General features: G+C 43.8%; 1 protein-coding gene across 3 annotated transcripts in view; it reads right to left on the bottom strand.

Annotated features, from left to right (window-relative positions):
* Positions 1-1,016: 1,016 nt before the first annotated feature.
* The window catches only part of Cdca2 (cell division cycle associated 2), a 34,447-nt gene continuing 17,102 nt past the window's right edge, over positions 1,017-18,361 (bottom strand). For all 3 annotated transcript variants that reach the window (XM_070016689.1, XM_070016688.1, XM_070016690.1), the window contains exons 11-15: positions 17,502-17,577; positions 13,392-13,480; positions 12,425-12,544; positions 4,278-4,449; positions 1,017-2,729 (exon numbers count right to left, since the gene is read on the bottom strand). In XM_070016689.1, coding sequence (XP_069872790.1) covers positions 1,093-2,729; positions 4,278-4,449; positions 12,425-12,544; positions 13,392-13,480; positions 17,502-17,577 — 2,094 coding nt within the window. In that variant the 3' untranslated portion in view covers positions 1,017-1,092. The remainder of the gene's footprint in view (positions 2,730-4,277; positions 4,450-12,424; positions 12,545-13,391; positions 13,481-17,501; positions 17,578-18,361) is intronic.

Genomic DNA, 18,361 nt, shown 5'->3' with positions numbered 1-18,361 from the left:
CATGTTTCTGCAATCAAGGACAGAGAGAACTTAAGGATTTACAGGATTTCAGAGACAACTGTTTAATGACAGAACGATTTATAAGCATTCACAGAGTCCAAATAGACAGCAATTTAGATTTCCAATCTGAACCACCGAAACATTCATAGGAAATGTGCAAAAGATGAAGCAAAGAAACAGGCAAGCAACTGCAGCAGATATTATGAGATGGAAAATGAAGCTGCTGAAAATGATGTTGAAAGAGAAAGCAGTGTGCTACCAGTTCTGGTTAGTGAACTAATTTTCTAGAACTCCTTCAAGAGTTTCTGCTTTGCACATTTTTAAATGGAAAATCATGAATTAAGTCCCAAATTACCTGTGACAAAGTTAAATAAAGTGAATCTGGTCTTTTAAAGATGAAAATGCTCTATTTTCATGAAACACCAGTCTCTCCCTCTATGTTCAAAGCACAGAGAATCTTGTTGAAAGCATGCTTTCACATTAGTTCTGCCTAAATTATTCATTCATTTACAATGGTAGGCTGCCGAAATTCTCACTGAAGGGGTTTTTCTGAAATGTTAAGATTTGATGTTAACTTATTAAAGTAAAAACTTCATTGAAGGCAGATGAGGCATCAAACTTTCTCTTAAATGCAACCCAAATCGGGTCCCAAGATCTCCATTTTCCTAATTGCTAGAAGACTTTTAATCATTTCAGCCTCTACCATCTCATTGTATGTTTTCAAGTTTACATTACCTTAGTTTTCATAAAGTTCCACTATTTCTATCCATTTTACCTAAAAAAACGAACCCCAAAATCAAAAGTCACTTCTCAGGTTTGCTTTGACAACAGCCTAAACGCCTGGTGGTGGAGAGCGCTTCAGATGTGAGAATTAAAGTCGGGCCTATAGTGGGGTTCTGAAAGGACCCTGTCCGTAGGTAACAGCGAAAGCCTTTACCAGTGTGCGGGACGTCCGCTAGACCGCGCTTCTGCCTCCGCTTCCAATGACGGACACACTCATTTCTCCTTCGAAGTCCGTCGACTTGCGCGGTTTTTATTGTTACAAAGGGCAGGGCACTGAGATGGGGGGACGGGGCGTGGCAGGGGAGCGGCTCAGGGCGCCGGCTGGTGGGGCCGGCCCCGGGGTCTGGGCCGGCCCAAGGGCTGGGGGGCCTCGGGCGCGCTGGCCAGCGTGGAGCTGCAGCTCCGCCGCCACCAGCGCTGCGGGGGCACCGGGATGGGGACGGCGGGCGGGCGCTCCTCAGTCCCTCCGCCGGGGGCGCCGGGCCCCCCGCTGTCCACCGCGCCCACGGTCCTCCGCCTGGACGCGGGGGGCGCGGGCACCCACACCAGCCCCTGGCCGCAGGAGTCTCTCTGGAGCCGGGAGCTGCGGCGCACCCTGGGCTGGACGCCGGCTGCGCACAGGGACTGCTCCATGGCCTCGGCCAGCTCCTGGCAGAGCCGGGCCGCGTCCACGCCCGGGCCGTGGGGAGGGCCAAGGCTCTCCGTGGGCCCCGCATGGACGCCCGGGCCGTGGGGAGGGCCAAGGCTCTCCGTGGGCCCCGCGTGGACGCCCGGGCCGTGGGGAGGGCCAAGGCTCTCCGTGGGCCCTGCGTGGACGCCCGGGCCGTGGGGAGGGCCAAGGCTCTCCGAGGTCTCCGCATGGACGCCCGGGCCGTGGGGAGAACCAAGGCTCTCCGAGGACCCCGCGTGGACTCCCGGGCCGTGGGGAGGACCAAGGCTCTCCGAGGACCCTGCGCCGATGCCCGGGCCGTGGGGAGAACCAAGGCTCTCCGCGGACCCCGCGTGGACTCCCGGGCCGTGGGGAGGACCAAGGCTCTCCGAGGACCCTGCGCCGATGCCCGGGCCGTGGGGAGAACCAAGGCTCTCCGAGGACCCTGCGCCGATGCCCGGGCCGTGGGGAGGACCAAGGCTCTCCGAGGTCTCCGCACGGACTCCCGGGCCGTGGGGAGGACCAAGGCTCTCCGAGGACCCCGCGTGGACTCCCGGGCCGTGGGGAGAACCAAGGCTCTCCGAGGACCCTGAGCCAATGCCCGGGCCGTGTGGAGGACCAAGGATCTCCGCGGGCCCCGCGTGGATGCCCGGGCCGTGGGGAGGACCAAGGCTCTCTGCAGGACCCGCGTGGACGTCCGGGCCGTGGGGAGGGCCAAGGCTCTCCGCGGTCTCCACGTGGACGCCCGGGCCGTGGCTCTCCCGGGTCTCCACGTGCGCAGGGCCCGGGCAGCGGGGACGGCGTGGGGGGCGCCCCCGCGGCCTCTTGGGCCTGGAGCTGGGGTCTGCGTCCGCAGGCCGCCCCGCAGCGTCCTCCGCGGTGGGGGCCTCTCCCCGTGGGTCCCCCGCGCCTTGCTCACGCGGCCGCTGTCCCTCTGCAGCGCAGTCTCCGCGCTCACGCTTCCCGCTCGCACCCTCTGTGGATTCGGAGCCGGGGCAAAGCTCTCGCGCACTTGGGCCCGCAGCAGCCAGCTCCGGGCCGCGTGGACGCTCGCGGGGCGCGGGGTCCCCCTCGGGGGGTTCCGGGGCGCCCGCACTTCCCGGCCGGCTCTCTGCTTCGGGGGCTCCGTCGCCCAACCCGGCGCGCGGCCCCGCCTCGGGCGCAGGCGCTGCGGGGCTGTCCGGGGGGAAGTGGGGACGCGTGGGGACCTGGAGATCGGGGCGCACCGGGAACAGGTTTCTGCGTCTGGCGGCGTCGCTGGCGCGCGCGTCCTCCAGGCCCAGGGCGCTGCGGTCACCTGCGGGGTGCGAACAAGGCTCAGTCGTGGGCACGGGCACGGGGCGGGCGGCACAGGGCGGGCGCGGGCCTCGGGCTCGCCAGCCAGCCGGCCTGCACGCGGCCGCGGCCTCCGCCCCGGGGTTTCAGGCTTGGCCCGCGGGAACTCTGTGAGGGCAGAGCAGCCGCCAGGATGCCCAGCTCTAAGTCCTCTGTCAACCACCGGCGTCTGGAGCACTGTATTCTGGGTCTCTCCCCGCCGTCTCCGACCCACTTGCCCCGCCAGGAGCCTCTCAGGCCACCTCCCGGTGGTGGAAAGGCCACGGGAGGTGCCAGCTCTCCAGTGGGGAGGTCTCCAGCCCGCCCGCCCGGGGACCACGCTGGTCGGAGCTGCTGGGAGGAGGAGCGCAAGGACAAACCCAGATCGCACACAGCCAACCCTGAGCACCAGCCTAGGCAAAGCACGGCTTCCAAGAGCTCCCGCGGGGCGTGGGGCTGGCGGTGGGCTCCGGCGAGGCCTACAGCCCGGCCAGCAGCTGGGCTCTTCCGTAGCTCTGACACTTAATATCACCAGAAACCGAATTGTTCATTAAATCCAACGGATCAGGGAAAAGGTCGGCGGGGACAAGGAGGAGAACAAGAGAGGATAGAGAGAAAGCAGGAAGGGAAACTGCCTGTAACCCTTTAGTGACATCCTTGGGTACAAACATGTTTGTTTCTAGTACTGGCATTTCCTGGAAATTTATCAGCGGCTTTGGGCGACCTTAAAAGCGGTGGAGTCAGTGCCCTCCGGTCCCCCGGCCCACGAGAAAAGACAGGTGCGTGAAGCAGGGGCAGGCGGTAGGCGGTCTTCATTTCTCCATTCACCCTCGGGTGAATGTACCTCCTCCATCCCTGAGCCTATGAATTACAACTCCTCATCAATAAACTCCTCATCAATAACCATAGTGGATGACGGACAAAGGTCGTTATTCTTTTAAAAATTATTCCGTGCAAATATCAACATGCCAAGTGGCCACATTAGTCACGTTAAAACTCAGGCATTAAGAGCCAATAGCAACTCCAAGCCATTTCTTATTTAACTAACCTTGATCTTTGCTTATAAACACTACTTTCGAGGTAATAATCTTAGTTTGTATTATTCCTAGAAGATATCATCTCTAAGGAAACAGTGTGGGGCAAATTTTTTAATTTTTGTCCTCAAAATTTATATATATATTAATAATTTTTGCAAAGTTATTTGTTTTCTAAAAAGTTATATACATCTTATGAGATGTATCCAATATTGAATTATCTAATATTGAGTTACTGCCTTCTTCAGTAAGGCAACCAAATGCAATTCATTGTGACAAAATTCTTTAAGCAGCAAATTGTAGGACATCAGAACTAACTTCCCCCGGGAACTGCGTGCAGTGGTCAGGGGCTCTGGGTCCTGAGCTGCTGGGTCATGAATGAGGACAGCCTCATGCTTCCTGCGGTCCTGGCTAGATTCACACATGCGCAGTTTGCACAGTGAGTGGGAGAGGGAAGGAAGGGAACTGGAACAAAGAGGGAGGAGAAGGGCAGATACCTGAACAAGTGCTCCAGAAGCCGGGGCCTGAAGGCGTCATCTCGTTGCCCTCAGGCAGCTCAGGAATGGGGCTCAGGAGGGGCTTCTTGGAAGCAATGTCTCTTTCCCCATATAAAGACTTCTGAGTATTCTTCTTCCCCTTTCCTTTCTTCCTTCTGCAGCTTTTTCCAACCTGAGGAGATGTGTTAAAATGCTTGAGAAACACGTAGCGCCACGTACCACACATACATTTTGCCCTTTAAAACTTATTACTATATGGTTTTTACCAGAAAATGTAAGATTTTATTCTATTCGAAATTTTTGGGTAGGAAATAAAGTAAATTACGCAAAGTCAGAAAAATAGGAAACAGAATCCAACACACACACTGTACAACAGCTTCCTCTACTTGCCAAAGTAACTGCTGGATAAACAAGAGCCCAGATTGGATCCTGCACATCTGGACAAGAGGCATTTGTCCTCAATAGGACGTAGTCGTATAATATCACAGATTATCTTAGCCTAAGTTACCTGCTGATGGCTACTGGAACCGGTTTCCTGTTCACAGGCCTCAGAGAAGAAACCACAGGCATTTAGATACAACCTGAAGACACACAAAGCTAGCTCAACCAATTCAAACAAATACATTAACTGTGATTAAAATGGAGAAATTACAGGGGCTGGGGTTTGGCTCAGTAGAAGAGTGCTGTGCCTAGCATGTACAAGCTCCTCAGGCAAAACAGAAAAAGGTAACGACGAGAAAGGGTTTTAGCAAGCATTAGAAGATAGATACACAAGGCTCAGCAATAACCAATTTTCCACAATAGAAAGAAATGTTCATGAAACTCAAAAATGTTTAAATACTTCTGGAATACAGAATCACAGAACAATCAATTAACAAATGAAAAACATGTTCTGTTACAAAGAAAAAAAGACAGTTTCATATGGAGAAGACTCTAGGGAAACTCAAACACTCCACAAAGATAAGGGCCAGGTGCTGGGTGGCTCACGCCTGTAATTCCAGCACTCAGGAGGCTGAGATTTGAGGATCATGGTTCAAAGCCAGCCTGGGCAGAAAAGGCCCCATGAAAGTCTCATCTCTGACTAACCATTCAAAAACCAGAAGTGAAGCTGTGGCTCAGAGTGATAGGGTACTAGCCTTGAGCAAACAAAAGAGCCCAGAGACGGCACCCAGGCCCTGAGTTCAAGCCCACAAACCAACAAAAGAAAAAAAAAATTAGAGCAAAAGGAATGAAAATATCCTCACAGGCTTTCAAGATAAACATGCTTTTGAGAAACAGAATTCATTCCAACATCCATGGAGAAACTGCCACGTGCCTGGTAATACCGTGTGTGATGAGACAGGCACACACAGGACATGGTGTTAGCGGTGTGCCTGGGCCGGAGCCATGGGCAGGACAGACTGTGTGGCCACTCGGTGACCTGGCCTGCAGAAAGCACGATGGCCTAGTCAGAGTTCAGAAGAACGGTTCTGCCCAATTAGGGCTTTTGAAAGAAAAGGAACAATATGCAGGATCTTAAAGCGGGGCAGCAAACACAGACCAAGGATAAGTTCCAGCAGTCCAGAGCCAGGGTACCCAGGTAGGAGCAGCAGTCACCAACTGCCAGCAGCAGAGGCCGTGTGTGCAAAGCATCAAGGCAAAGCAAGGAGGCCTCCCTGCGGGTGCAGCGAAGTGTGAACACCTCGAGCTTCCTCTCACCCAACGAAGAAAAATCATGGGATGATAACCAGAAGACTTAGGAGAAAGAGACGTTAAAGGTGGGTGAGGAGAGATGCGGGGAGGAGATGGCAGAGATGACACTGATTGAGATACATTGTTGCATAAACTGGTATGTTGAATCAAGGATCCTTTGAACAACTACTTAAAGTACTTTAAAAAGAAAAGAGAGTGGATGAGATTCAAAGAGCACAAAAATAGCGCAGAACTTTGTTCCTTGAGATTTCGACAGCTATAAAAACAGAACCAAACACAACATTCCACAAGAAAACAATTTTAGAACTGCACATGATGAATGTGCCTCTTGGTGATATATAACATACATTTAACATTAAGACTCTGAGAAGTTCTCAGTGTAAATAATCTCTCTACACAGAAAGAGAATGCCGGGTGCAATGTTTCTCCATCAAACTTCTTTTCTCAGGGAACATCTGCTGACATTCCGTGGAGCAGATGGGGAATGCTGGCTTGGTCAATGGATGCCAAAGCCAAGAGAAAAGAAAAATCTGAAGGTGGGGCTCACAGACGAATTTCAAAAGAGAAACATTCATCCCCTGGTGCCAGATACTGAGCATTGGAATCGTTTCTCCCACATAACTGCTCCACAGCCTTAGTCAAGTAACTCAACTGTGCACCTGTCCTCTTCTGAGAGGTGGCCACTGCAGTAGCATGTGTGCACGTGTGCACACGTGTGCACGCACACACACACACACACACACACACACATACACACACGAGACACAAGGTTGGGGTGGGGTGGGAGTTAGCACGTGAGGTGTAGCACGGGACCAACCCGGGCTAGGAGTGCTGGCCACTCTCATCTTCCCATTCCTTCCCAATGTGCTAGGAGTCTGGAGGTTATGTGAGTTTTTTTTGAATCTTCAAGTAAGTTTAAACAAGGAAGAAAAAACATCCCTTTTTTAGCATGACTTTGTTTATACAGATGGTCTAATACCTCTAACAGTGCCCAGCACGGACAAGGCTACTCAGCAACTATGAATGAATGAATGAATGAATATCAACCTTCTAATTCTTATTTAAGAAAAGACTGGATGAGCCAGGCGCCGGTGGCTCACGCCTGTAATCCTAACTAATCAGGAGGCAGAGATCTGAGGATTGAGGTTCAAAGCCAGCCCGGGCAGGAAAGTCAGTGAGACTCATCTCCAATAAACCACCAGAAAACCAGAAGTGGCACTGTGGCTCATATGGTAGAGCGCTGGCCTTGAGCTGAAGAGCTGAGGGCGCCCAGGCCCAGAGTTCAAGCCCAAGGACCACGACAAAACAACAACAATAAAAGACTGGATGAGTTGATAAGGGTGTCCGCATTCCAGCTCAGTCTCCTCCTTGCAAGGAACTCTGTGTGGGGCCAGGCCAGGTAGGAGCCTGGGGAAAATCCACTGCCAGGCTTTGCTGGAAGGCAAGAGCCAGCTGTGGCACTGGTGAAGACTTCCTGAATGGCAGAACTCGGGCTGTAACCTAGATGACAACATCTGCCATGGGGCTCAAGGGGGAAGCAGGCGACGTGCCAACTGCTACGCGGTGTTCCACATAGAGGACTTCCATGAATCTGTTTTTTTTCAGTACCACTTTCTTGCTCTCCAAACCCACTGTACCTGCCAATTCCGAGCTGAGTCTCCTGGGACTCCCATAGGCAGGCTGGTTCCCAGATCCCTCTAGCTCCTTCCTAGCACATTCTGAGCTGTAAATCTTTCCACCTCTTCTATCTGTCAACATGTTCCCATCTGCCGCGTCTTCTAGAAATTCGTTGAGCGCTGCTGTCTGTTGCTTAACACCTCCCTCATTCCCTTCCCTTTCTAAGGTTATTATAAGTCTATTCCTTTTATTACATAAATTAGAATAATTCACCAGGGAATGGGAAGGAGTTGGAACAAGCTAATGGTCAATTCTTGAATTCTGTGGTCACTGATTTGATATAAAAAAATAGATGTACATTATTCATCAGCGTTTTTAAAAGTATACATATGAAAGAAGTCAGTTATTAAATGGAACAAGTTATATGCTTAGTTTTGAACTTAGGCAATTTTTTCCAACAAAAGGAATCTTTATCATTTAAAATGTGACCTAACAAAAGAAAATAAACCAGGATTTAGATTTGATGAGTCAAGGGTATCAATGTCATTCAATCATGAAAAGCATTTTAGGGAGTTTGAGAAGAAAGTTTATGGGCTGCATTGGGTGTGCATGTTGGGGTTAAATCGATGGCTTACAAAACTAAACCAAGATGAGTTAAACCATCTTAACAGGCCCGTATCAAGCACTGAAATAGAAATAGCAATAAGAGACCTCCTATCTAAGAGAAGCCCAGGACCAGATGGTTTTACAGCGGAATTCTACAAGGCCTTCAAAGCAGAACTCACACCAATACTCCTTCAACTCTTCAACGAAATTGAAAGAGAAAGTTCACTACCAAATTCATTCTATGAAGCTATAATAACCCTCATCCCAAAACCAGGCAGGGACTCATCAAAGAAAGAGAACTATAGACCCATTTCTTTGATGAACATTGATGCAAAACTTCTCAACAAAATTTTGGCCAATCGACATCAACAATTCATCCAAAAAGTCATACACCACGATCAAACAGGATTCATTTCAGGGATGCAAAGCTGGTTCAATATACACAAATCAACATAATTCATCACATCAACAAGAGCAAGAATAAGAACCACATGGTTATCTCAATAGATGCAGAAAAACCATTTGACAAGATCCAACACCCATTTATATGAAGGTTCTGGAAAAACTAGGAATCCATGGAACCTTCCTCAATACAATAAAGGCTGTATATGACATACCTACAGCGAGTATTATACTCAATGATGAAAAACTAAAGCCATTTCCTCTAAACTCAGGAACGAGAGAAGGATGCTCTCTCTCCACTGCTCTTCAATCTAGTATTAGAATAACTAGCTACAGCAATAAGACAAGATGAAAACATAAAAGGAATCCAAATAGGGAAAGAAGTAAAACTCTCCCTTTGTAGATGACATGATCTTGTATTTAAAGAATCCCATGGACTCCGCTCCCAAATTACTCAAGGTGATTCAAAACTTTCGCAAAGTAGCAGGGTATAAAATTAACCCTAAAAAACCAATGGCTTTTCTATATGCCAACAATGAGAAAAGTGTGGCTGAAATCAGGAAAGCAGCTCCATTCGTAATAGCCCCACAAAAAATAAAGTACCTAGGAATTAACTTAACCAAAGAAGTGAAGGACCTCTATGATGAAAACTTTAAAAACTTGGAAAAGGAAATCAAAACAGAACTTAGAAAGGGGCAAAAACTCCCACGCTCCCGGATTGGAAAGATCAACATCGTGAAAATGGCAATACTTCCCAAGGTAATCTACAAATTCAATGCGATACCTATCAATACTCCAACCTCATTTTTCAAGGAAATAGAAGAGGCAATCCAAAAATTCATATGGAACAATAAAAGACCCCGAATAGCAAAAAACGATCCTTAACAGAAAGAACAGTGCTGAAGGAATATCAATACCAAACTTCAAACTCTACTACAAAGCCATAGTAATCAAAACAGCTTGATACTGGCACAAGAACAGACACCAGGACCAATGGAATAGACTTGAAAACCCAGAAATGAACCTAAAGACCTATAGCCATCTAATCTTTGATAAGGGAGCTAAAAAAAATAGAATGGAAGAAAGACAGCCTCTTCAGTAAACGGTGCTGGCAAAATTTTAACTACTTGTAGAAAACTAAAGCTAGATCCTTATATATCACCCTGCACCAGAATCAACTCCAAATGGATCAAAGACCTCGGAGTCAAAGCAAACACTCTGAAAACATTACAGGATGGAATAGGAGAAACCCTAGGTCTCCTTGGCATAGGCCGAAATTTTTTTAATAGAGACCCAGAAACACAAGAAATCAAAGAAAGGTTGGACAAATGGGATTGCATGAAATTGCAGAGCTTCTGCATGGCAAAGGACAGAGCTCCCAAGATCAATAGAAAGCCCATGGATTGGGAGAAGATCTTCACTAGCCATACAATGGACAAGGATCTCATATCTAAAATATACCTGGAACTCAAAAAAAAAATTAAATCCTCCAACAACAAATCTTCAAAGAAACAACTGCCCAATAAATAAGTGGGCTAATGACTTAAAGAGAAACTTCTCTGAAGAGGAAAGAAGGATGGCCAATAGACACATGAAGAAATGCTCAACCCCTCTAGCCATAAAAGAAATGCAAATCAAAACAACATTGAGATACCACCTCACCCCAGTTAGAATGGCTATAATCAAGAACTCTAATAACAACAGATGCTGGAGAGGATGTGGATAGAAGGGAACCTTACTGCATTGTTGGTGGGAGTATAAACTTGTTCAACCACTTTGGAAAGCAGAATGGAGGTTCCTCAAAAGATTCCACATAGAGCTCCTCTATGACCCAGCAATCCCACTTTTGGGCATTTACCCAAATGATCACAAACAAGAACACACTAAAGCTACCAGCACAACTATGTTTATTGCAACATTATTTACCATAGCAAAGATATGGAACCAACCCAGATGCCCTTCAGTAGATGAATGGATCAAGAAAATGTGGTATATATACACAATGGAATTCTATGCCTCCATCAGAAAGAATGGCATTGTCCAATTTGTTAGGAAATGGAAAGACATGGAAAAAATTATATTAAGTGAAGTAAGCCAGGCCCAAAGAAACATAGGTCCCATGGTTTCCCTTATTTGCAATAACTAGTATATGCCTGAGTCAAGCAGAAAAGGTCAGACAAGTTGATGTTAGGGGAATGAACCCCAAGATAAGATTCAAATGTTTTTTTTTTTCCTTTCATGCAATTGTTTCTATCATATTTATAAGATGATTTCTATGTTGCTTTGTATGTCCCTCCCCCACAGTATAACCCATACTTTCACTGAATTTGATGTTGCTATTTGTGGAGGGGAAGGGAAAAAACCAAATCGTTTAACTAGGGATACAGGTGGACCCATTGCAACAATGAGATGTACAAATCTTTATGTCGAAAAATGAACTTAACAACTTTGGTGGGGGGTAGGGAGAGGATCAGTGGAGGGAGGGGAGGAGTATGGGAAGGGATGGGAAGGGGAAACAACGAGGAGGCAACAATGCTTGATAAGAAATGTACTTCATTATCTTGCCCATGTAATTGTAACTCCTCTGTAGGGTATTCTCACAATAAAAAAAAATGTAAATGACAAAAAAAAAATCGATGGCTTAATAAAAGCTGTCTAGTAGGGAGGTGAACACACATGTATGGATCAGGAAGATTTGGTTTTCAAACTTGATAATTATCAATCAAACCAAAATTATCAATCAACCAAAAATTTTTAATTGATGAAGGTAAAGAGTAGAATTCTAGAAAAAAAAGGATGGATGGAAAAAAAAAAATCAGCCCTCACCAGACTCTGATGCTCAATACAGTAGTCGATGGCTAGGGAGAACACAACTAAAAAGTATGTGCGGATTACAGAAACTAGGTTACTCAACAAGTAGAAAATAATTCCAGTGGAATGGCAACGTGAGGAAAATGAGACCAGACTTCAGACAGCGTCTGAAAACATGAACACTACTGTGATCCAGTACTAGAGGGAAGGAGGAACAACAAATCTAGAGCTGATCTTCCTTCTTTTCTTTCTTTCCTCCTTTTTTTTTTTTTTTTTTTTTTTTTTGGTGGTACTGGGATATGAACTTAGGGCTTCATGTCTGCTAGGCAAGTGTTCAATCATGTGAGTCACATCTCCAAGATTGTTTTTTTTTTGCTGGTTATTTTGGAAATGGACTTCAGTGAATTTTTCTTCCCAGGCTGGCTTTGAACTACGACCCCATCAGCCTGAGTAGCTATGATTATACATATGAGCCAAAGGCACCTGAAAGTCCATTAAAATGTTGAGAAACTGAGCACAGTAGCACATACTTTGCATCCTAGCATGTGGGAGCCTGAAACAGGAGGACCTGTGACACTTCTAGGCAATCGAGAACCTGCTTCATTGAAAATAAAAACTGGAAAGAAAGAATAAAAGGTACGATGATGTGGGATTAGGTTCAAAGGCAAGAATCCACTCCATTCCTTAGTGTTAACTGTTTATTGTGCTAGATATATGTGACACAAAGATAAACTGTCTCTCAGGTACTTAATGGCTGAGTAGAACACGGCTCATGGCTGTTCAACTCTAGGATAAAACAGCCTAAGTAATCATAGGTCCAATTATAACATGAAAAAAGTTATGTTTCTGTATTTCAATAAACATAGCACTTCTTAAACATTTTTAAATTTTGTTCTGTCTCACTGTGTAAGCCAGGCTGGCGTGGGAGTCTCTACCTTACTGCTTCAGCCTCTGGAGTGCTGAGATGACAGGCTTGTATCACCAATCCTGGCTCACAACATTCTATTTAGGTGATTTACCTGATTCTTTTTAGGAACTGTTTTGTTTGTACACTTGGTTTCTTGAGACTTCCTCTTATTAGTTTTCTTTTCTCTACAAGGTGGGGTCTCCATATTCTCCAAGTTGCAAATATTTGATTGCTAAAAAAGGAAAGTTAAAGTAAAGTTACTATATAGAGCTAAGCAGTTACATTTTAATGCAAAGTTCTCACTTGGCTCTCCTCCATCACACTTGGGCCTGGCAAGGTTAATGAGTTAAGTGGTCGACCCCTGGGTACAGCCCAGGCCCACCCCCCATTTTACATCCTGTTACCCAACTGCAAGTTCTACTGCAGACACTATACCCAAAATGCAAAGGACAGAAACACCAATCATCATCATCTGATTTGGCAAACACAGATCCAGAAGTATAAGGATGCTACATAATTATATTAGAAAGACAGAAAGAACTAACTTTAACTACATAGAGAATCTATAATTCAGTATATAACTGTGGGGTTAAAAGAAAGCCAGGAATTATTACCTGGAGTTGGAATTCTTGGTTTTCCTTCCAATCACAGTACAAAATAACATACTATGATATTACAGGAAAATCTAATTTTATGGAATTTAATAAAACAGCAAAAAATATCTATCAATGTGAGTTATTAAAACTCCGAGATGAAACCCAGTGTTAAACATATCAAATGACAGTTTAAGAGAGAGTTGCCATTATGTTGTTTTCTAGATCTGGGTACACTTTTATACAATTCATAAACTCATGTAGACCTCAAAACTTTGATTATCTTCCACAAGAATGTAATTCTGAAAGCATTGTGTTCTTCAGTGGATTAGTCTTACAGGATTAGTCAAAATCAAATTAGCAAAACATCATTACTCTGGATTACATGCAAAATAGGATAAGGTATCAACTCTTAATGACATTGACCAAATAAGGATTTGACCCATAAAAGTTTATCATGAAGAGATCTGTGCCTTCACCACTTACCTTCCTTCTGTTAGAAGTCCGGGTTACTCTATTGACTTTATGGGAAGACGTTTTTTCAGGGTTATTTGAAGAAATAAAGGTCTCTGTGCCTGATAATCAAGACAAGAAAAAACAGGTTGCTAATACAGAAATATTACATGCATCATCTCGTGGAAACTCTAGATGCTTTATTTTTGGATATTACCATTGCTTTGTTTTTCCTAAACAAGAGTTTTTATTTTGAAGAGGTTTCAATACAACTTGTCAATTTTTTAATACAATGCATTGTGATCAGTGTCACCCCTTCCCATCATTCTCGCTTTTGCTTAAAATATTATATTTTAAAACAAAGGAGGAGGCTGCAATGCTTGATAAGAAATGTACGCATTAACCTGCCCATGTAACTGTAACCCCTCTGTACAGTGTGTTCACAAAAAATAAAAATAAATAAATTAATTAATTAAAAAAATATTACATTTTAAGCCAGGTGCCAGTGGCTCACGCCTGTAATCCTAGCTACTGAGGAGGCTGAGATCTGAGGATCACGGTTCTCAGCCAGCCTGGGCAGAAAAGTCTGTGAGAATTTTATCTCTAATTAACCACTAGAAATTCGGAAGTGGCGCTGTGGCTCAAGTGGTAGAGCATTCACCTTGAGGTGAAGAGTCCAGGGATAGCGCCCAAGCTCAGAATTCAAGCCCCACGACCGACAAAAAAAAAAAAAAAATTACTTTTTAAGTCTAAATTACTTTTGCTTATGATATTTCACTGTTGTTTATTATAATATATTTAAACATAAATTACTAAGAAGAACAAATTCAGAGGCCCAAAAGTGTTAAAAAAAAAAGGAAACTTCAATGTTTACTAAATAACTTTTACTACTTTGCATGTGACATATCTCAATGCTAAGACAACACCCTAAATCCTAACCCTGTGAACACATGATTACTAAGACACATTAAAATGCACATTATTCATAATGTCCATTTATTTCAAACCACATTTTGTGGAATAGTTGAAATGAGAGCATTAATAAAGCTACGAAAATATTGTATTTAAATTTCTTAAAGTTTAGGAAAATTTTGATTTGATTGCTTTTATCAATATGAATAAAAGGTAGTCTAGTATGTTAAGGGTTTTTCAAATGTCAGTGGCTATACTGAAAATCAGAATGATCTCAAATAAAAACAGAACAAGCCAAATGCAAAATTAGTAGATGGAAAGAAATAATAAGGTTAGGGCAGAAAGTAATAAAATGGAAAGACAATGGAAAGACAAGTGTAAAGATTAAAGATTCTGGTTATCTGAAAAAAACACATGAGACTGATAGACCCCATCCAACCTGACCAAAAGGAGAAGGAAAAAACCCAAATAAATAAAATTCAGAGGTCAAATGGGACATCACACACACACACACACACACACTCTCTCTCTCTCTCTCTCTCTCTCTCTCTCTCTCTCACTCCAGAGGAACATAGGGGAATATTTCAAAAAAATCTACATTTAAATAAACTGAAAAATCCAGAGCAAATGGATAATGTTTTTGGCCTACCCAACTGAACCAAGAGGATATAAACCTTTAAACAGATCTATAACAAACATAGATCATAGCAATGCAATTGAAGCAGTAATAGTTTCCCAACAAAAAATGCCTAAAAAAACCAATCCATAGCCAAATTCCATAGGACCTTTAAAGAAGAAATGGCATCAATACCCTTCAAACATTTCCATGAGATAGAAAGGGAAGAAATAGAATGCTATCAAATTCTATGAAGTCGGTATTATAATATTCCCAAATACAACAAAAACAGAATTTTAGACAAATCTCTGGTGGACATAGACACAAACATTCTAAACAGAACACTTGCAAAGATAAATAGACCACAGAATGGGATATTTTTACTAGCTCTGTGTCAGACAAGGGCCTTATATCTAAAGTACACGTAGAGCTCAAAAAGTGAAACTCCTTAAAAATAAAACCTCAAAGAAACAACAACTCAATTAATAAATGGGCTAAAAACTTAAAGAGGGCTGAGTTCCGGTGGCTCACACCTCTAATCTTAGCTACTTAGAAAGCTAAGATCTGAGATCCCAGGCAGGAAAGTCCATGAGACTCTCATCTCTAATTAACCACCATAAAACTGGAAGAGGCGCTGTTGCAAGTGGTAAAGCGCTAGCCTTGAGCTGAAGAGCTAGGGACAGTGCCCAGGCCCAGAGTTCAAGCCCCATAACCAAGGAGGGCAAAAACACAAACAAAAACAAAAAAACTTAAGAGACCTCTCAGAAGTAAGAATGGCCAATAGGCACATGAAGAAATGTTCAGCATCTCTGGTCATAAAAGAAATGCAAATCAAAACAACTTTGAGATTCTACCTCATCCAGTTAGAATGGCCATTATCAAGAAAACTAACAGAAACAGATGCTGGTGAGGATGTAGCCAAAAGGGAACCCTACTACACTGTTGGTGGAAACATAAAATTGTTTAGCCACTCTGGAAAGCAGTATGGAGGTTCCTCAAAAGACTAAACAAAGAGCTTTCCTATGACCCAGCAATTCCAGTCCTGAGCATTTATCCAATAGATCACAAAGAAAGTCACACTAAAGCTATCAGCACAACCATGATCACTGCAGCAACGTTTACCATAGCTAAGATATGGAATCAATGCAAATATCCCTCAGTAGATGAATGGATCAAAAAAAATGTGGTATATATACACAATGTATGTTTCCATCAGAAAGAATGATAGTGTACCCTTTGTAAGGAAATGGAAAGACTTGGAAAGTAAAAGAAGCAAGCCGGACCCAAAGAAACATAGGTTGCATGATTTCCTTCATTCGTGGTAACTAACATGTGCCTATAAATCTACAAGTAAACACACTGGATGATAAAAAGAAAAAAAATATACCTGGACATTATAAATTATACAGGACTCTAGATATTCACACAGTGAGACCAAAGAAGGATATAAGCTTGGAGAGGATCATACAGGCTCAATAGCTATGTGCATATGATCAGATAAAATGATATTTACTGAAATGAATCCAAGAAATAGAAACAAGAGTATTTTATGTTACTTTGCTTCTTGTTCTTTTATTTTCCTTCTGTTTTTTATTTGTGTATATTTTCTTATATGTAAGTTGATCTATTTTGGGGAACATAAGGGAGCAATGGTGGGACAGAGTGAACAATTTAGCAGTGACACTCACTAGAAACTATGCTGAAAATAAACTATACAACTCATGTGGGAGGGAAGTCAGGAGGGAAAAACTGGGAGAAAATGAGAAATGGTGACACTATTCAAAAAGAAATGCACTTGTTACCTGACTCATAATGATTTAAAAAAAATTGCAAACAGAATTCAATTAATAGCTCATTAATAAGATCAGACAATCACAATGGTTTAATCCCAGAGATATAAGGATGGTTCAACTTATGTAAATCAATAGATACAACACAGCACATAAGAGTCTGATGATGAAGATCACATAATCATTTCAACTGACACAGAAAAAGCCTTGATAAAATAACAGCATTTTACACTATGTGCTCTGAAGAAACTAGGAACAGCAAGAATGAAATGAACATAACAAAGGCCACATATGACAATACTATATCCAACATCATACTAAATGGGAAAAAACTGTCATGAAGCTGTCATTACTGGATGCTATCAGCAGGAGAGGGGAAGGCAGATGAGGAGAGAGGGAATGAGGGTAAAGATGGCCCAAGAACTTTATATGCATGTATGGCAACTGTTGACATTGTTTAAAGGGTGATCAGGGGAGAGGGCTGGATGAGGTGAGATAGAGGAGGTACATTGTACATATTTTGGGGAATGTCATGATGAAATCCCAGTATACAACTAATGTATGCCAAAAAAAAGTGACGCTAACTATTCAAATAATTTCACTTGTGCATTGTAGCTTGCTTTAATACTTAACTTGAGAAAGCAGCAGGCTGCATACAGCAAGTTTACAGAGTGGTACCCATATAAAGCAAGAGACTGGGATGTAATTTCTTATAAGCTTTTCTAACCACTGTATCAGGTTTTGTAAACCAGGCATAAACATTAAGAAAAAAAAAAAAACAGATCACGTGACAGGCAGACCTGTGAGTTTTGAGATGACACCTACCTGAGACAGCCTCACACGGTGAAGATTTATTAGGACTCAGAACAGGGAGCGATACCGGAAGTGGCTCTATGTTTTCCTAAACAAAAGGAAAAAACAGTAGAAATCTCCTTAAATTCAGTGGCTAAATAATATGAACTTTTATTCAGAATAAAAATGAGAAGGGCTTATTCTGTCAAAAGGAATTATAATAAGTATAAAGAATAATAAGTATAAAGATGAGAACTGTAGCAGAGCATGGAGGTACATGCCTGTAAGGTATTCAGCAGGTTAGGAAATTTCAGTCCAGTCAAGATGACGTATGAGACCATCTCTCAGGGGAGGAAGGGAAGGAAAGAGGAGAGGGGGAGAAGAAAGGAAGAAAAAGGGTAGGGGGCCCTGGGACAGTGGCTCATGCCTGTAATCCTAGCTACTCAGGAGGCTGAGATCTGAGATTACGGTTCAAAGCTGGCCTAGGCAGGAAAGGCTGTGAGACTCTTATCTCCAATAAACCACTCAGAAAACCGGAAGTGGCACTGTGGGTCAAGTGGTAGAGTGCTAGCCCTGAGCTGAAGAGCTGAGGGGCAGAACCCACGCCCAGAGTTCAAACCCCATGACTAACAACAAAAAAAAAAAGGGTAGGGGAAGGAAGGGAGAAAGACAATAACAAAAGATTAAAAAGAAATCTAAGCACGAAAGGATAATTGTATAATGCTGACTCTTCATCTTGCCAATAAAATGTTTACTGTCATCAACTAAAAAGGAAAAAAAAGTATTATAAAATCAAAGTAACCAGATGCTGGTGCATCAACCCTGCAAATCCTAGTCCCTTGGGAGAGTCCTGTGTTAAGCCCTGGCTGCCCTATGCCTTGTGTTTTCCTGTG

The sequence above is a fragment of the Dipodomys merriami genome, unplaced genomic scaffold, assembly GCF_024711535.1.
Source record: "Dipodomys merriami isolate MVZ:Mamm:240054 unplaced genomic scaffold, mDipMer1.0.p SCAF_12, whole genome shotgun sequence".
In the NCBI taxonomy this organism is placed as follows: Eukaryota; Metazoa; Chordata; class Mammalia; order Rodentia; family Heteromyidae; genus Dipodomys; species Dipodomys merriami.
This window is presented reverse-complemented; position numbering and strand designations above follow the sequence as displayed.